At 44.1% G+C, this 20,275-nt stretch overlaps 2 protein-coding genes across 18 annotated transcripts in view; one reads left to right on the top strand and one right to left on the bottom strand.

The window, feature by feature from the left end:
* pfkfb4b (6-phosphofructo-2-kinase/fructose-2,6-biphosphatase 4b) overlaps nt 1–12,226 on the top strand; it is a 40,590-nt gene extending 28,364 nt beyond the window's left edge. For 2 of the 6 annotated variants that reach the window (XM_060920276.1, XM_060920275.1), the window contains exons 10-14: nt 2,569–2,673; nt 3,140–3,269; nt 3,460–3,522; nt 3,919–3,983; nt 5,029–5,456. In XM_060920276.1, coding sequence (XP_060776259.1) covers nt 2,569–2,673; nt 3,140–3,269; nt 3,460–3,522; nt 3,919–3,983; nt 5,029–5,091 — 426 coding nt within the window. In that variant the 3' untranslated portion in view covers nt 5,092–5,456. Of the gene's footprint in view, nt 1–2,568; nt 2,674–3,139; nt 3,270–3,459; nt 3,523–3,918; nt 3,984–5,028; nt 5,462–10,964 lie in introns of those variants that run through there. The other 4 variants (XR_009654602.1, XM_060920274.1, XM_060920277.1 and 1 more) reach the window with 4 other exon arrangements.
* Nucleotides 11,720–20,275, bottom strand: part of itpr1a (inositol 1,4,5-trisphosphate receptor, type 1a) — a 209,600-nt gene continuing 201,044 nt past the window's right edge. For 11 of the 12 annotated variants that reach the window (XM_060920238.1, XM_060920239.1, XM_060920241.1 and 8 more), the window contains 4 exons: nt 17,428–17,593; nt 16,265–16,425; nt 15,284–15,445; nt 11,720–13,210 (listed from right to left, as the gene is read on the bottom strand). In XM_060920238.1, the coding sequence (XP_060776221.1) occupies nt 13,124–13,210; nt 15,284–15,445; nt 16,265–16,425; nt 17,428–17,593 (576 nt within the window). In that variant the 3' untranslated portion in view covers nt 11,720–13,123. Of the gene's footprint in view, nt 13,211–15,283; nt 15,450–16,264; nt 16,426–17,427; nt 17,594–20,275 lie in introns of those variants that run through there. The other variant, XM_060920246.1, reaches the window with a different exon arrangement.

Raw genomic sequence — 20,275 nt, 5'->3', positions numbered from 1 at the left:
GATGGGGGGGGGGAAGAGAGAGAGAGAAAGAAAACACGTTGTTAGGTATGCCCTAAAAATGACAAGTATTAAATCTGTGTGGTAGGCTCGCAGAGACGAGAGTCTTTACATCAGGCATAACACACAATGGCATGTTAATATGGTAAAAAATATATCATGACCTGCTCTGGCTGGATGCTTGATTGGGTGATGGGAGCACACTCCTCAGCAATGATGAGATGCAGATGGGACCCTTAGGCCTGGCCAAGACAATTCAGTTACATTTCACCGGGTCTGGGACATGCGACAGAATGTCTGACGGCCGATTCCCTGCAGGCTACGATAGCCAGTCGAGGTCCCCACCGTCTCCACCAAAAGATTTCCTGTTGACTCCATGTAACTCAGAGGGACAGATTTGGGGTGGGGGGGGAGAGAAAGAAAACACAGGTGGTTAGGTATGCCCAATGTCACCTGAATAAGTAGGAACAGTATACATATTGCACCGAGTACAAGCAGGGACTCCGGCAACTAACTATGACAGCATAACTAAAAGGAGAGAGCCAGAAGGTAACACAGGCATGAGGGAGCCCCGGGACATAAAGCAGCCAGCCACTGCACCGTCAACAAACTCGAGTGAGCAAGCGAGTGGGGACTGACAGCATCCATACATCCCAGTTTACCAAAACACTCTATGTCTGAGGACCCTCCAGATCTACTCCTTTACCTCATAAACACCATTAACAAAAGGCTTGACTAAACAGATATGTTTTCAGCCTAGACTTAAATGCTGAGACTGTGTCTGATTCCCGAACATTACTTGGAAGGCTGTTCCATAACAGTGGGGCTTTGTAAGAAAAGGCTCTGCCCCCTGATGTAGCCTTCACTATACGAGGTACCAGCAGATAGCCTGCACCTTTTGATCTAAGTAGGCGTGGCGGGTCATAGAGGAGCAGAAGTTCACTCAGGTACTGTGGTGCGAGACCATTTAGTGCTTTAAAGGTCAATAGTAGTATTTTATAATCAATACAAAATTTGATTGGGAGCCAATGCAGTGTGGATAAGACAGGCGTGATGTGGTCATATTTTCTAGTTCTAGTAAGGACTCTTGCTGCTGCATTTTGAACTAACTGGAGCTTGTTTATGCACTTATTGGAACATCCAGACAGTAAGGCGTTACAATAATCCAACCTGGAGGTAACGAAAGCATGAACTAGTTTTTCTGCATCATGCAATGACATTAAATTTCTTATCTTTGCAATATTTCTGAGATGAAAGAAAGCTATCCGGGAAATGTTATCAATGTGAGTTTCGAATGAAAGACTGGGGTCAATAATCACTCCGAGGTCTTTTACTGCTGCACCTGAAGAAACAGAAATGCCATCCAGAGTTACTGTGTAATCAGAAAACTTACTTCTAGCTGTATGTGGTCCGAGTACAAGTACTTCAGTCTTGTCAGAGTTAAGCAGAAGGAAATTTATAAGCATCCAGTGTCTAATGTCCTTAACACAATCCTCAATTTTATTAAGCTGGTGTCTCTCATCAGGTTTTGCAGAGACATACAACTGTGTGTCATCAGCATAACAGTGGAAACTAATACAATGTTTACGAATAATATCGCCCAGAGGTAACATATATAGAGAAAAAAGCAGTGGACCCAAGACAGAACCTTGTGGAACACCAAACTTTACCTCGGTACGTCTAGAAATATCACCATTTATATCAACATACTGATAACGATCAGTTAGATAAGACCTGAGCCAGGAGAGGGCCATTCCCTTAACTCCCACAACATTTTCTAGTCTATCCAGAAGAATGGAATGATCAATGGCATCAAATGCTGCACTAAGGTCAAGCAACACAAGTAGCGAGACACAGAGATAAAATTAGCTCATGTTTTAAGTCATTAAAATTCTGTAAAGCTGCTTTGCGACAATGTTTATTGTTAAAAGCGCTATACAAATAAACTTGACTAGTCTGGTGAAAATCTCTCAAGTAATTGCTAGCAACAGAAAGGGATGAAAAACGCTGATGAAAAATCTCAGTTTAAACAGAATCATACTGTTAGTTTCTTACTACAGATTTCACTGCACTTTTTCATACATTCTTCTAATGCAATACAGACATGCTATTGGTAATGTGCACCACAATTAAAATAAAATCAGTTCATCGTCATTCTGTGATAGTGGATTAAAAATTCTTTAAGATGAAGGGCTTCACTACATCAGAAACTTGATTCTGCTGAATGCTGATGAGTGAAATCCATTTCAGTAACACTTTCAGTGAGAATTCACTCAGTTTCTTTTATTTCTCCAGCTCTTTTATTCCCATGTTATCATATATTTTATCATTTTGACCCTGAAACAGAACCATGCTGCTTTGTTGTTGCTGTGTACGCGTTTCTGGGTTAGTTAATGTGGCGCTGCCCCCTAGTGGATACACTGTTATGATAAAGTTTGACGACTTGGCCCTACACAAGGACATAGACGCGCACACACACAAAAAAAATGTAGTGTTCTGACAAAAGTATAAATCTGCCCTAACCACCTGGTGTGTGTGTGTGTGTGTGTGTGTGTGTGTGTGTGTGTGTAGGGCGTGTGTGAGGAGATGATGTATGAGGAGATACAGGAACATTATCCTCTGGAATTTGCATTGCGGGATCAGGACAAGTTCCGATATCGCTACCCTAAAGGAGAGGTACAGTGTTCACTCTGCAGGGTCCTAAATACCTCCCTCACAAACACGATATCTACTCATAGAGTCCAGAGACCCTATCATCATCATCATCATCATCATATTACACAGACACAAGTGTTTTAGTGGGAAATACACCACTCGTAGTTTCCATATGAGCTCCATCCAGGACATGGAGAACCAAAACATAAATCTCTATCTGTTACTTGTGAGGAAATTTGATGAATTGTTTTGTTAAATTGAGGGACTTTTTGTTTGTGTCGACATAATAAAAAGAAAATCACACATTGGCTTGAAGATATGAAGTTTATCTTCTCATGCTGAAAATATTTACATTCACCACTTGAAAATAAACTTCATGTGTGTAATATATTGTAGTGTCCACACTTAAGCTAGAAATATGAATATAACAGTTATTGTAAGACTCAAGGAAGTAAATGTGTGTGTGTGTGTGTGTGTGTGTCTGTAGTCGTATGAGGATCTGGTACAGCGTTTGGAGCCTGTGATTATGGAGTTGGAGAGGCAGGAGAATGTTCTGGTGATCTGTCACCAGGCCATCATGCGCTGCCTCCTCGCCTACTTCCTGGACAAAAGCTCAGGTGAGAATCAAAAATCTTTAAAAATGACCTTCACGTCCTACACTGTGATTTTTCGAAATAAGTGATGGTGTTAATGGCTGTTCTCTCCAGTTGGGTTTGTGTGAATGTGACCTCTACGATTCTGCTGCTGCGTAGAAACAGAGAATAAATACCACAAATCTCCATGTTTTTTTTTTGTTTGTTTTTTTAGAGGAGTTGCCGTATCTGAAATGTCCTTTACACACTGTGCTAAAACTCACACCTGTGGCTTATGGTGAGCAAATTACACACACACACACACACACACACACACACACACACACACACACACACACACAAGTTGTAGCAGATAACTGCAGTTTTGTGGTGTTTAATTTTCCCTTATTCAGTACTTTACCTGTGTATAAATGTTGAAGAAAATCTCTGTTAAAACAGTATTGAATCAGTGACTGTGGCTTAAACTGAAGAAACTGGTGTGTGTGTGTGTGTGTGTGTGTGTGTGTTTAGGTCAGGGGTTAAATTATTATTTTTTTTAATTCTAGATATAACACAGGACAACTTTTGAGATCTGAACAGTTTGTGATGTCAGTAACGTATGTGCATGTAACATAACTGATTCAAACATAACTGTCTGTGTTGGTGTAATTTTCCTCCATTTTTGTTCTTGGAGGATGTAAAGTGGAGTCGGTGGGTCTGAAGGTGGATGCAGTGAACACACACCGAGAAAAACCTGAGGTATGCTGCAGAAACAAAAGCACATGCAGTAATATCAGTAGTCTGTGTTCAGTGCTCTCTGGGTGAGAGAAGTTTACTGTCCATCCTCGTACCAATCACGGGTGTCTGGGGGCTCATGTACAAGGAAGAGGGCGGGTTCCTTCCCCTGAGAGTGTTACGCCACCCTCTGATGGAGCAGCTGGTGTTGTGCATTTCAGAAGAAGCACATGTTAGACTTCACCCTCCCCAGTTGTCATACAGGGGGAGATGAGGAGGAAGAGCTGACAGGTGGTCGGAAGCTAGCAGATGATCAGGGAGAAAACTGGGGAAAATATTACTATGATGTGTGTGTGTGTGTGTGGGGGGGGGGGGGGGGGGGTTGAGCATGCAAAGGCCACTTTGAGTCCATAAATATGGTGTGGTGTTAGCTTGGAGTACATGTAATTAGGAAACCTTCACCTGTGACATGCATCAACTGACCATGTTTATCATCATTTCCTACTTCTGCTGAACATTGGAAAACAAAACTCAGGGATAATAAAACTTGGACTGCAGGGAGAGCTACGTGACCTCGAGCTACTGTGTGGACAAGATCTCGAGACCCTGTGGTACTGCCAGACACTGCTGGCTGGGGTAGAGGGCACCGGAAATGGTGTGTAAGGAAGTGGAAGCATGGCAAGTGAGAGGGTATCTGTGATTAGCTAAAGGCTAATCTTAGCTGCTTGACTCCACCCTCTGTTCTTCTCTCTGGTGTTTGTTCAACAATAAACCAGACTTGAATTTAACATTTTTAGATCTGGATTTCCATAAAGCTGCTTTGTGTTAACGTCTGTTGTAAAACGTACTCTATCAATAAAATCCAGTGAATTGAATCGAACTTCCTCAGACCACAGCTAAGCAGCCTACAGCTAGTGTTCAGTGCTGATGGACTTTAAACTGTAAAGTGCCAGCTGTACTACCTTCCCAGGGAGTTTACTACCATCATTCATTGTCATGGCTTATGTTCCATCTAACACAAACCCAAGGGAAGCACTAAATTAACTCTACATTTTATCTGTCTGTGAAGATTCCCAGTCATCCAGGACATAGTAAACTGTGGGTGGTAAAAAGAGCAAGTGGACTTGCTTGAAGATTCTTGAAGGAGCAGAATCACATCAAGAAAGCACTTCAGAACTGCGGGTATCCCAACTGGGCTTTTTTCAAGAGCTGAAAAAAGAACATAACGGACAAGGAGGGTAACAGGAACAAACGCAAGAACATTGTCATTCCCTACACTACCGTTCAAAAGTTTGGGGTCACCCAGACAATTTTGTGTTTTCCATGAAAAGTCACACTTTTATTTACCACCATAAATTGTAAAATGAATAGAAAATATAGTCAAGACATTTTTCTGGCCATTTTGAGCATTTAATTGACCCCACAAATGTGATGCTCCAGAAACTCAACTCATCTCATCTCATTATCTGTAGCCGCTTTATCCTGTTCTACAGGGTCGCAGGCAAGCTGGATCCTATCCCAGCTGACTACGGGCGAAAGGCGGGGTTCACCCTGGACAAGTTGCCAGGTCATCACAGGGCTGACACATAGACACAGACAACCATTCACACTCACATTCACACCTACGCTCAATTTAGAGTCACCAGTTAACCTAACCTGCATGTCTTTGGACTGTGGGGGAAACCAGAGCACCCGGAGGAAACCCACGCGGACACGGGGAGAACATGCAAACTCCACACAGAAAGGCCCTCGCCGGCCACGGGGCTTGAACCCGGACCTTCTTGCTGTGAGACGACAGCGCTAACCACTACACCACTGTGCCGCCCGCTCCAGAAAGTCAATCTGCTAAAAGGAAGGTCAGTTTTATAGCTTCTCTAAAGAGCTAAACTGTTTTCAGCTGTGCTAACATGATTGTACAAGGGTTTTCTAATCATCCATTAGCCTTCTGAGGCAATGAGCAAACACGTACCATTAGAACACTGGAGTGAGAGTTGCTGGAAATGGGCCTCTATACACCTATGGAGATATTGCACCAAAAACCAGACATTTAGTAGAATTTAGCTAGAATAGTCATTTACCACATTAGCAATGTATAGAGTGTATTTCTGATTAGTTTAAAGTGATCTTCATTGAAAATAACAGTGCTTTTCTTTCAAAAATAGGGAAATTTCAAAGTGACCCCAAACTTTTGAACAGTAGTGTACATTTCTGGTCTATCTGAGAAACTCAGGAGGATCTTCTACAAATACAACACTCCGGTTCATTTCAGACCCAGTAACACTCTGAAGCAGAAACTGGTCCACCCTAAGGACAGAATAGCCAGACACAAACAGGACAACGTAGTGTATGCAATTCAGTCCAGTGAGGAATGCACGGACTCGTATATTGGGGAAACAAAACAACCGCTTCGCAGGCGTATGGCTCAACACAGGAGAGCCAGTTCCTCAGGCCAGGACTCTGCTGTCTATCTTCATCTTAACAACAAAGGACACTAATTTCAGGATTGCAACATACGCATTTTAGCCAGAGAGGATCGTTGGTATGAGCGAGGAGTTAAAGAAGCCATTTTTGTTAACCTGGAACGGCCATCACTGAACAGAGGTGGGGGTCTAAGACATCATTTATCAGCCACCTACAATGCAGTCCTTGGCACACTTCCCAGACAACTGAATGCACACCAAAACCCAGCTGTTTTCAGTGACTCACAGGAGTACAGAGAGAATCAACAATCCATTGATCACCCCAACAACTCTCTAGGCCGTTCACACCCATCCCCCAGTGACCCACACCAACAGGATGACTCAACGACACCTTAGGATTACTGTTCATCCATGAGAGGATAAAATACCTGATACTCCCTATTAGTCAGACAGAACTGAAGAACCCTTTCGGATGAGAGGTGAAACATCTTCAAGAATCTTCACACAAGTCTAGTTGCTCTTTTTACCACCCACAGTTTTCTACATTTTATCGCTCGTCATCTACAGACAGTGCTTCCTGATGGATTTCAACCTGGGGATTTTAACCTGAAATCAGTGCTGCCAAAATTTTACAAGCATGTTGACTTCACTAACATTCATGATGCTTACAAGGCTGTACCCCAACAGAACTCTAACCAAGAATGCCCAGCAGTGCCTCCACTTCCTGCTGAGGTTGAAAAAAGCCCCATCCTTACCACCTTCTCCATCCTGATCAGCTCTCTCACTGCGTGATACAGAAACTACACAGTTTCAGATTGCAAGACAGCAAACTATGAGAACTGCTTAAAAGATAAATCATTTTGGTCCATCTACTGATCATCACTTCTTACAACAAGCACTGCATATGAAAAGCCACCAGCATTGTGGTACTGGAATGTCTGTGTCCCCATCTGCCCTGCAACAGTTTCGTCCCTGAGATACTCAACACCCTGCTGCTTCCCAGCACTCACCTGGACTGTTATGGCTCTCTGTTGATATTCAACGATGACGAGGTCCTCCTCTTCATTGTCTTCTTTGCCTTCGCAGGTCTTGCTGCTGTTGGGGTTGTCGCCATCTTTTGCCGTCTCTTATGCGCCCGCTCATGAGCGAGAAGCCCGATCCTGGACTGACATATCCTGGGACAATGACGACAGGCAAAGGGACCAGGCGTAGGAGCAGAGTGAAGGAATTGCCAAATGTGTCGCTGGGCCCGTTTCTCCTCCCTTAGCCTGATCATTCTTCCTCAAAGTGGCAGACTCCCTGGGACACAGTCCACTTTCAGTTCACACGGTCCTCGATGAGGATCTCAAGGTCAGCAGGAGGGATGTTGCAGGACTGCAGGGACCACTTCAAGAAGTCCTAACGCTTCTTGGGTCTTCCGCGGGAGTGGGTCCCTTCTGTGAGTTCTCCACAGAGAACCATCTGGGGCATTTGGTTGGGAGCCATTCGGATGGACCAGACATGTCATCGGAGGACACAATGGAAGATCATGGACTCCACGTTTGTGGAGTTAGCCTTGCTGAGGATCTGCATGTGGGGGATCCCGTCCTCTCAAGTCACTCCGAGGATGTGTTGGAGGCAGCGCATATGGAAGGCTTCGAGGGATTTAATTTGCTTCCTGTACAATGTCCAGGCTTCACATCTGTAGAGAAGGGTTAAGTTGCAGACTGCATGATAGACCACGACCTTCGTGCGGATGCAGAGGTTGTGGTTCGTGAAGACGTGCTTATGGAGGTGGCCAAATGCTGAAGAAGCGTGCCTGATGCAAGAGGTGATCTCTTCATTCAATGAGACATCGTCAGGGAGAATACTACCGAGGTACGTGAAAGAGCTTGTGTTCTCCAGTACTGCATTGTCGATTGTAATGGCCGCTGGGGGCTCATTGTGGAACAGTGCAGGGTCAGAGTCTTCGAGACATTGACGGTTAGTCCCATCCATGTATAGGCCATATGAAGGGATGTAACAGTCCTTTTGAAGGCCCACAGGACAGAGGGATACGCCAGCAGTGTCATCAGCAAATTGGAGTTCGACGATTGTCGTAGTAGAGGTCTTTGTGTGCGCTGAGAGACGTCGAAGGTTGAAGAAGTTACCATCCAAGCGGTAATAGAGGCTGATTGGGGGAAGATCATCAAGCCTTTTGCGAAGGTCATTGCATAGAACTTGTCTGGTGTCGCTGTTCCCAAGTAACGCAACATTGAGTCGAGGTTTGGGTGGTTGCTTTCTTGGAGATGGTCGGAGGACTACTCAAAGGATAGTCCGAACAAGCCTGTGATCGGGTCAATACTCAGTCCCACGCATGGCCCGTGCGACCATGATGTCTCGGATGTCACGATGGCGAACGATAGTATAGTCAAAGAGGTGCCAGTTTGTGGACCGTGGGTGCATCCAGGTTGTTTTCAACTTGTCTGGAAGTTGAAATATTGTGTTGGTGACTCACTGTTCATGTTCTTTGCAGAAGGATAGTAGATGGAGACCATTTGCGTTCATATTCCCTGTACCGTGTCGACTGATGACTCCATCCCATACAGATTAATTTTTCTCAACTCTGGCGCTGAAGTCTCCGAGGAGGGCGATCTTATCGGCCGCAGGGATCTTTCAAACTGTCTCATCAAGGAAAGTATAGAGGCCATTATCCTTCTCCTCCTCGGAGTCCAGGGTGGGCACATATGCACTGATGATCGTCATGTATGAATCTTGGCCAGTGGAATGCGTAGGGTCATCAGACACAAGCTAATCCCAATAGGAGATTCTGGAATCTTGGGGAGCAGTTAATTCCGGACTACAAGTCCAACACTATGGATCTGCTGTTCTGCTTGAGATAAATCATTCCAAAAGAAGGCTGTGGCTTCAGTGATGGATTGTTCATCAGCGAGATGAGTTTCACTGAGGGTGCAGATGTCCACTCTGTAGTGCTGGAACTCTGAGGCTAAAAGAGCTGTTCTCTGAGGGGGTCTGTCGGTGCTGGTTGTGTCCATTAGAGTTCAAATGTTCCAGGAAGTGAGAATGAGGGATTTGGGTTTTTGTTTTGAAGCTGAGACTGTTTTGGAAGTAGTAGGTTTCTGACCGCAGAAGTGGGATGGTTCTCCAGGAGTGGTATCCTGGACAAGCTAAAATGGGACAAGCTTTCTTTAGGACTCCTATTATCGTCCCTTCCCTGGATTGGGGTGGGCAGTGCTATCCTTGAATAAGGCTGCCCAGACATGCTGGCAAGACATGGACCAGGCACTTGTCCCAGGGTGTGCCATGGAATGGCCGTCACAATACCGGTGCCACCTACATGCAGATTCTGAGCTGAGGGCTTCCACCGCCATCCAGCGGCTGCCCCTGTTGGTGCGCTGTCCATTGCCGCAGGGCTTTCAGAGGGAAGAAGAAATAGACAGATGAAGGGGGAGAAGGGCATAGCCTGTGCAAAAGATTTGTTGTTGACTGTGATGATGAGGGTGCACGGTCTTCATCCGCACCACTTCACTTCCTGCTGGGGATCCAGGTAACAAGCAAGGGAGCAAGACGACCAGGGCCGTCAGGGGCCTGCACCTCCGATGATGGTTCCCGGGGGGATGGGGGTATTTATCTGTGTTGGCCACAGGAATCACCAGAGCTTTTGGACCACCTGGCTTTCAGCCTATGTTCACCCTTCCACCAGTAATTCCAGGAATCACCCCCTTGCAGGCATTGAGGTCGCAGGACTCTGAATTCAGAAGAGACACCTGGACTAATCAAACCCTAAACACTGACTCGAGTAACACCACTGCACACCTGCATGTCACAGTGCTGCACTGCAGGAGTTTTACACACACAACACTGCCCTGTTGTCCTGCAGAGTCATTGTGCAGTAATCAGTATGCAGTATATAACATGCTGTAATCAGGATCCAGTAATCAGTGCACGGTATACAGTAATTGTGCAGTATTCAGGACTCAGTAATCACAATCTCATGGAGTTCAGTTCACAAGACAAAAACTAAATCTATAAAATATCAGTAAAACTGAGTCCCAGTGAGTTTCTCCTGTCGGCTCTGCACAGTGAACAGGAAATATTTAGTCTCGATTTTATATTAAAACAATGTCTGGGGGGGGCGGCACGGTGGTGTAGTGGTTAGCGCTGTCGCCTCACAGCAAGAAGGTCCGGGTTTGAGCCCCGTGGCCAGCGAGGGCCTTTCTGTGTGGAGTTTGCATGTTCTCCCCGTGTCCGCGTGGGTTTCCTCCGGGTGCTCCGGTTTCCCCCACAGTCCAAAGACATGCAAGTTAGGTTAACTGGTGACTCTAAATTGAGCGTAGGTGTGAATGTGAGTGTGAATGGTTGTCTGTGTCTATGTGTCAGCCCTGTGATGACCTGGCGACTTGTCCAGGGTGTACCCCGCCTTTCACCCGTAGTCAGCTGGGATAGGCTCCAACTCGCCTGCGACCCTGTAGGACAGGATAAAGCGGCTACAGATAATGAGATGAGACAATGTCATGAGTGTGAGTGAGAGAGAGAGAGTGAGTAAACGGAAGTGAATACACCATCTGTTTTCACACTGCTGCTCTCCTCTTTTTGTCTTCAACAGAATGTGGATGTGTCTCGTTTGGCTGAGGAGGCGCTGCTCACCGTCCCTGCACACCACTAAACATGCGCATTCATTCACTCTACACTGTTTCACATTCCTGTTTACTCCTTAATAATCCTTCATTATTCTCCCTGAACACTGTGAATGAGTTTTACTTTTGTCATAATAATCAAACGGAGTGCTGACTGGAAGCCAGTCCTGGAGAGAGAGTGAGTGGGTGTGTGTGCCCGCACGTGCGTACTCAGATTTACACATGCTGCATGTACACGAGGGTGAGCAACTGAAACACATTCCTCATTTTTCTTGTTTACACTTTTAGAAAAAAAAAAGTTAAAATAGCACTTTTTTTTGTTTTTGACAGGAAAAATATATAAATAATATCCTGTGCCAAACACACAACTTTGAGTTCCTTTTATTAGTTTAACTAATAAACTAAGCATAGTTGGTGAATTTTAACTCTGATTTTCAGTCTGATTGTAAAAGTGAACATCTCTAGATTAGATTAGAGTGATGAGTTCTTTTTTTTTTATAAAAAATGTGCACAAACAAAATTTAATAATCGAATCAAATTTGAGTTGAATTTAGACATAAAGAGCTTTTAGGTGAATGATGAACATCATCCTGAGTTTCTGTTTTATTGCTGACAGTAAAACAAATGTACAGAGTGAAGTTTGCACACGTGTGCGGGGAGAGAGAGAGAGAGAGAGAGAGAGAGAGAGAGAGAGAGAGAGAGAGCATGCAGGAATCTCCTGGAACAAAGTGAAACTTTTATTTTATTTGAATTTTCTTTGGATGTGATGTTTTTGCACATTTCTGAGCCTTCAGCTGGGGCCGAGTTGAAAACAATCAATCATTTTCTTGAAAGAGAGGTGTGTGTGTGTGTGTGTGTGTTTAAACATTCCACAGAGACACAGAAGCTGTGAGGAGGAAATAAATAAAGCTCTTTTTGTTCATATTTGAGAGAAACAGTCGATGCAGTGTACAGAGTTATTCCTCAGCTATTGGTTTTACTTTTACACAGTGAAGACTCAGATCGTCATCATCCTCACTACTCTGTATCTTTACTGGGTTTCACTTTCTAGATAATTTACTGTAATTATTTCTTTTCCATACGCACAGGTCTTCAGTGCTGCTCCATGAATACATGAGTCTTAAAGCAGGACTAAAGAACATCATCTGTGGAGAATAAACACTCGTATTTTATGTTCAAGTTTTCTGTTTAACATTTAGTCAAATATGAAAATAAATTTTCAATAAGAAAATGTTTAACACTCATGAGTCAGTTCATTGAAAGTTTGTGTAAGGAGTTTAAATAATGTGATTTAATGAGCTCTGCTTTCACAGCCTTTTACTGATCCAAAGGGCAAAACTGGTACAAATAAAAACAGGAGAATAGTTCTGGTGTTTTACAGAACCGCATCATGCACACAGGCCGCATGAATATGTGTATAAAGGCGCACAGATAAATAATCTCAGTCAAACTGAAAAAAAAAGCATGCCCACATAACACCAAGTGACAAAAACAGTGCAAAAACTCAGTCAGGATTAATTACAGTGTCCACGTGAAACATATCACACATGTTCTAACATCCAGTATACCAAAGTCTACTGAAATCTGATTTAATTAGAAAACTTTTCATCCATAGAATTTGGGGCTTTATTTATAAAGATGTGCATTAAAAGAATCCTAAAGATGGAAAGGATTATATTCTCAAAGGTTCTGTGTTTTCGATTCATTAAACACAAAGTTTTTGCGTACATGAACATGCTTACACACACACACACACACACACCAGTGTGTTCTGTGACTCTTTACTGGTCCACATTTCTGTGTGCATACAGGGGTGTGAAGGGTGCAGTGTATTTATTATAGTCCTTTCACTAATCTCTCTAAAGTGGACGGTTTGTAAATGAGGTTCTTTGAAAACGTTAAAAGTACCGATGTGTTTAGAAAGTAGAAATGTGTTAAATCCTGCCCTGTGAGTGAGTGTTTCACCTACAGTTAATCTCTACGTTTTTCCTCATGAGGAGGTGCAGAATTATTGTTTTAAAAAAATGTTATATTCCTAACCCTATTAAAAATGTCATCCTTTAAGGCTGCATCCAGATTAATGATGCGTGTGCGCACGCACACACACACTACTTCCTGTCTCCACCCCTCAGGCAGGCTGCTGTGGGTTAATATTGAGATGGGCGGGGTTTCCCAGTAGACCAATCCGCTGCTTGTGCTTCCGTTGTTCAGTCATCTACACACAACACACACAGCGTTTCAGACTCATTCACCATCCACTTTATTAGGAACACCTATACACCTGCTCATTCGTGCAGTTATCCAATCAGCCAATCATGTGGCAGCAGCACAGTGTATAAAATCATAGAGACACAGAGCTTCAGTTAATGTTCACTTCAAACAGAATGAAGACAAAATCTGATCTCTGTGACTTCCACTGTGGTCTGGGTGTTGGTTTGATCCAGACGGACTGGTTTGAGTATTTCAGAAGTTGCTGATCTCCTGGGGTTTTCACACACAACAGTCTCTAGAGTTTACACAGAATGGCATGAAGAACAAACAAACAAAATACATCCAGTGAGTGGACAGTCTACAGACTGAAACACCTTGCTGATGAGAGACCAGAGGAGAAAGATCAGACTGGTCTGAGCTGCCAGGAAGGATATAATAATTCAAATAAATCACTTCATAAGTGTGGTGAGCAGAAAAGCATCTGCACAAAACATAAAACCTTGAGGTGGATGAGTTACAACAGCAGAAGACCACATCAGGTTCCACTGCTGTCAGCCAAGAACAGGACTCTGAGGATATCATGGAGACAGACTCACACTGTACTGGAATTCTCTTCCAGTCTTCACCTGTCCAGTATGGGCGAGTCTGTGCCCATGACGGCCTCAGAGTCCTGTTCTTGGCTGACAGGAGTGGAACTTGATGTAGTCTTCTGTTGCTGTAGTTCATCCACTGCAAGGTTAGATGTTTCTGGACAATAGAGAGCATCCTGACCAGCTGTCTCAACTGTGTGGTATGGGAACTGCACAGCCTCTGAACTGACAACAGATTGTGAGAACAGCTGCAAAGGTAATCGGGGTCTCTATCCACCATCCACACCTCATACAACAATTGCTGCATCTGCAAAGCCACCAGTATTGTGGATGAACCGTCTCACCCAGGGCCGGTTCTGGAGGGGTAGCAACGGTAGCATTTGCACCTGGGACTGGTGTGGAGAGGGGCCCCAAAAAATAAGATAAAGTAAAAAATAAAGAGTTCTCTCTGTTCCTGAATAAGTGCATTACTGAGTGTCTGTGAGCAAAGGAGAGCCTGAACGTTGCAACCTCCCTATTGGCTGTTTATTGGTTGTTTGTAAAAATATATCAGTTGTTGCCCTTCCCACGGGAATCATCGCGGGCTCGAGAGACTAGACCTGATGAGTTAGTTCATTGGTAGCAGAACAAAATGTGTGGACACAAATTGGGTTTTCAGAAAAGGAAAGAAAATAAACGCAGGGTCGAAAATACAAAAAAGGAGGCAGAAAATGCAAAACGAGTTTTAAGGTAGGACAAATGGTTACTTTTCTGAGGCAGCCCGCCGCGGCTGCCTGCAGGCTTATTTATTATAGCCCATTTAGTTAAAATAGTTTATATAAAATGTTTATAGTTATAGTTATGTGATGGTTGTCCTGATTTAGACTGGTGTGTGAGGTTTTTTTTTTTTTTTTGGGGGGGGGGGTGCGATGTTGCACCCGGGTCCAGATTAGGGCGGAACCGGCCCTGGTCTCACCCATCTTGTGGACTCTTCGTGGAGTCCATGCAGCAGAAGCAGCAGCAGCAACATCCTATTCTGAAACGGTTTCTTCCCTGAGGCAGTCAGATTACTCAACACCCGGCTTTTCTACTCAACGCGGTTTTAAAACCATGATTCTTTGAGTTACTATGTCCTTCCTGGCAGCTTGAACCAATCCAAGGCTTTTTCATCCATACAACTGTCGCTCACTCTGCGTTTTTTGTTTTCTGCACCATCCTGTGTAAACTCTAGAGACTGTTGTGTGTGAAAACCCCAGGAGATCAGCAGCTTCTGAAATACTCAAACCAGCCCATCTGGCTCAAACACCCACGCCATGGTTAAAGTCACAGAGATCAGACTTTTTGACATGAACGTTAACTGAAGCTCTTGATCTGTATCTGCATGATGTAGCGTTGTGCTACTGCCACATGATTGCCTGATTAGATAACTGCATGAATGTGCAGGTGTTCCTAATAAAGTGGATAGGGAGTGTGTGTATATGCACATACAATTAGTGTGTAACACACACCTGCTCTTTGAGCTCTGTGAGCTGATTGGTCAGGTTGGTAACGAGTCTCATGGTGGACTCAAGCTTGTCCTGTAGGGAGCGAAGTTCATTCTGTTCTCCCTCTGAGTCACTGCTCACCAGAGACATCGCTCTCATACGCGGGAACCACTCCAGATTGTGTTCCTGTCTCAGGGACAGAGAGAGAGAGACAGAATGAGAGTCAGAAGCCATGGCTTAATGCTTAGAGAAGCAGCTTCGGGATAAAAAAGTCACTAGTTTGATTCCCTGGACCAGCAGGAATGGATGAAGTGCCCTTGAGCAAGGCACCTAACCCCCTACTGCCCCCCTCGCTGGGTATGCTGTACGTCACTCTGGATAACAGCGTCTGCTAAATGCCTGGAATGTAACGAGGGAGAAACAGACAGAAAAGCAAAACAGAAAACAGAACAAAACAAACTTGCACTTCTTTTCTCGTTTCAGTGGCTCTGTGTTTTTCAGTTCAGTTCATCATGCTGAAGTCAAGCTCCTAATTTAAAAAAATATATTTGCAGCAGGGGGCACAGTGGTGCAGTGATTATCATTTTCACCTCATCGCAAGAAGGTTCCAGGTTCGAACATCATGACTAACTGAGGGTCTTTTTTTGTGTGGAGTTTGGATGTTCTCCTTGTGCCTGTGTGGGTTCCCTCTGGGTGCTCCGGTTTCCTCCCACAGCCCAAAGACGTGGATTCGGTCAACTGGCTCCTCTAAATCGTCTCTGTGTTAACCCCGCGATAGACTGGTGACCTGACCAGGGTGAACCCCACATCTCACCTGAAGTCAGTTGGGATTGGCTCCAGCTTCCTCCGTGACCCTGTCAGATAAGTGGTGGAGTGGCTGCTGCTTTATGTCCCAGGGCTCCCTCATGTCTGTGTTACGTTCTGGCTCTCTCACTAATGATCAGTGATTTTATCATCAGTACTCCACTGTGATTACGCTACAGTTGTGATAAAGACTCCTCTCACCTTGATCATCTGAGCAACGTAGCTCTCCGGGCCGGTGTACTCCGTTGAGTCTTTCACTCGCACCAGCACGATGAAGTACAGGTAGTGCCATAGGTTGTGTTCCTCTTTAATGTGCTCTTCAAATGTCACTGTCTTGTTGTCAAATTTATCTCTCTCCAACCCTACACACACACACACACACACACACACACACACAGACACAAATATAAATGCATATCTGTCTATAAACAAATACTTAATTACACATTCATGTTAACAGATTTAACACAGCTCTTAGTAATGATGGCTGACCTTTCTAACTAATTTAAAGTGGCATTCCACCATTGGATGTATTTTTTGGCATAAAATACAATATATTTTATGACAACATGACTAGACAGAGAAATCTTTTAGCTTCAAAATGATATATCAAACATAATTTTTTGACAACGACAAGTATATTAATTTTGCGACCAAAGTCACCTACCCTTTAAATTTCCGTGCGGTAGTGAAACGTGATGTCATCGGCAGGTTCCCCTTCTTGTGTACCACGTGTCGGTCTATTTTTAGACCAGGAAACCCCCAAAGTGAGAGTCATTTCTCCTTGTATATGGGGGCCAAAAAAATTGTGAAAAATTTTGAGTTAATCTTTCAGTTAGCTAGATTTATTGGTATTATTTTTATCGCGTTCTATCCGCCATTGCTGATAATCTGTGCCACGTCACACGTGACGTGGTACACAAGAAGGGGAACCTGCCGATGACATCACATTTCACTACCGCGCAGAAATTAAAAGGGTAGGTGACTTTGGTCGCAAAATTAATATACTTGTCGTTGTCAAAAAATTATGTTTGATATATCATTTTGAAGCTAAAAGATTTCTCTGTCTAGTCATGTTGTCATAAAATATATTGTATTTTATGCCAAAAAAATACATCCAATGGTGGAATGGCACTTTAAGACACCACATATAAACTAGAATTTTTTATTTTTATTATTTAAAGTCATGCAAACTGCAATAAAAAACATTTCCAGAAAAAATTTCTGAAATGAGATTGATGATTGATACAGAATGTAGAAATCTCTACTCATGTCTAATTTATACCAAAATAATTTGTCTGTATGTGTGTGTGTGTGTGTGTGTGTGTTTGTGTGTGTGTGTGTTTGTAAGGGGGGTGTCTCACCACATATAAAGCAGGTGGTCTTCAGCACTTCTTCTTTTCTCTGTTTTTCACTCCTGAGGTCAGCAAATGTGTCGATGATGACACCAAAGATCAGATTCAGCACAATGATGATGACCAGGAAGAAGAACAACAGGTCGTAAATCACTCTCGCAGCAAACAGAGGCTCCTGAAACACACACACACAGGTTATATACTTGATTTGATTCCACATTACAAGTCAAGTTTCATCAGGAATCAAATTTTCTGAATAGTCCGACAGACTTAAGCAGTTCAACAATCCATTATGGGTTTCACAGTTCAGGGGTAAAGCAAACATTGTCTCTCCCAAATAACTTACTTCTTATAATTGCTGATATTGAACAGTACTTTAAGGCGGCACGGTGGTGTAGTGGTTAGCGCTGTCGCCTCACAGCAAGAAGGTCCGGGTTCGAGCCCCGTGGCCGGCGAGGGCCTTTCTGTGCGGAGTTTGCATGTTCTCCCCGTGTCCGCGTGGGTTTCCTCCGGGTGCTCCGGTTTCCCCCACAGTCCAAAGGTTAACTGGTGACTCTAAATTGAGCGTAGGTGTGAATGTGAGTGTGAATGGTTGTCTGTGTCTATGTGTCAGCCCTGTGATGACCTGGCGACTTGTCCAGGGTGAACCCCGCCTTTCGCCTGTAGTCAGCTGGGATAGGATCCAGCTCGCCTGCGACCCTGTAGAACAGGATAAAGCGGCTAGAGATAATGAGATGAACAGTACTTTGAGAACTGCCTGACCCTTGTTTTATGAAACTGCCCAATACAAATCCATGTACCATCAGCTACAGGACACGATCTACAAGGCCAAAAACTAAGACAATCAGCTGACGTGTATCCTCAGTCCTCAGTGGATGCATTCAGAGACATTTTACTGTGTTTTTGTAAATGTTACCGCTTTGTATGGCCTGTTTAAAGGCTATATTTATGATTGCTACTAAACACATAATAAACAGTGATCTGCACAAAATCATGCCAGACAATTCTCTAATTTATGGCGGTGCGTAAGAAGCAGTGGCTTTGCTCTCCTTGATGTGGTTGTTCCTTTTGTGTGTCTTGTTTGTTTTTTCATTGGTGAGAAGCTTGACATACAAACCGCAAGACTTGTTAAGGATTGGGACATTGTGTGGTGACTCGGATTTCACCAAAAGTTTTTACATCGACTGCCGCCGGAGATCACATAACCAGCGGGGTGTCCGTGGATCATCATACCAGGCGGAAGACGCAAGAGGCGGCGCAGGGAACGACGCCAGAAGCGCGGCTGCAGAGCCGGCATTCAGGCCTGACTGAGGAAAGCCCCTCACAGGCCAGCACTACCCAGCATCTTCGTGACCAACGGCAGATCACTTAGTAGATTTAGATTAGATTAGATAAAACTTTATTGATCCCTTTGGGAGGGTTCCCTCAGGGAAATTAAGATTCCAGCAGCATCATTACAGATAAACAGAGAAAAGAAATAGAGAAAACTTCTAGATAAATTAAAATAAATTAAGTATTTACATATACAAATATAAAAGAATAAGATATGGGGAAGAGAGGGAGGGGGGAGGGGGAAAAGTGAGGTTAGGGTAAGTGTGTGTGTGTATGGGGGGGGGGGGGGGGGGGGGAAGAAAGATATTGCACATTATATTGCACATTGTCCAGTATTGCTTATTGTTAGGCTAGGCTACTGCTCCTTCCTCATCCATAGTAACAAGATGGATGAGCTGATGTTGATTATCGATGCACAAAAATCAGTGCAGAACTGCTCGCTGATGGTGATAATGGAGACACGGCTGCACTCGGGAATCCCGGATGGGGCTATCATGCTAACAGGATGCACAGCACACCGGGCTGATAGAAACGGCGAGTCCAGTAAAAGCAGAGGTGGAGGGCTGGGCATCTACTCTAACAACAGGTGGTGTACAAATGCTATGGTGATTGAGAGACGCTGCTCACCTGATCTGGAGTTTGTCACACTGAGATTCCGGCCTTTCTATCTGCCACGTGAGTTTACTGTTGTTATTGTCATGGCTGTTTACATACCACCCAGCGCTAACACTAATGTAGCATTAAACATCTTGCTAACAGCCATTAGTATACTACAGTCTGTGCATCCCGATGGGATTTTTATTGTGGCTGGGGACTTTAATCATGTAAACCTACGGACTGTCCTCCCTAAATTCTACCAGCATGTTATATGTCCAAACACACTGGACCATGTACACAGTAACATTAGGGAAGGATATAAAGTCTCTGCCCATCCTCACTTAGGCCAGTCTGATCATTTATCCCTCTTTCTCACCCCAGCCTATAAACCTCTCATTAAGAAAACTATGCCTAGAGTGAGACACACGATTCTCAGGATTTGGCCTGAGAACGCAATTCCACAACTGCAGGACTGCTTTCAGTGCATCAATTGGGACCTATTTGCACAACAGGATTTAGAGGACTATACATCCACGGTTTTGTTTTATATTCATACTTGTATTGAAAATGTCACTGTTAAGAAACAAATACAATGTTATCAAAACAACAAACCATGGATGACCAGAGATGTCAAGCAGCTGCTGAGGGACCATCACACAGCCTTTAGGTCTGGCAACATGGAAGTGTACAGCATTGCCAGATCCAACCCAAAAAGAGGCATCAAAGAGGCAAAAGCAGCCTACAGGAGGAAAATCGAGGGACACTTCAGCGAAGGGGACCCCTGACGCGTCTGACAGGGAATCCAGCACCTCACAAACTTTAAGGGCTCCACAGATACAAACACCAGTACCAGCAGGAACCTCACTGAGGAGCTCAACCATTTCTTCGCACATTTTGAGGTGACTGAGGCAGAGACTGGGTCCACATT

This window comes from Neoarius graeffei, chromosome 4 (assembly GCF_027579695.1).
Source record: "Neoarius graeffei isolate fNeoGra1 chromosome 4, fNeoGra1.pri, whole genome shotgun sequence".
NCBI lineage: Eukaryota > Metazoa > Chordata > Actinopteri > Siluriformes > Ariidae > Neoarius > Neoarius graeffei.
The sequence above is the reverse complement of the archived record's forward strand: the minus strand, read 5'-3'. Positions and strand labels throughout refer to the sequence as shown.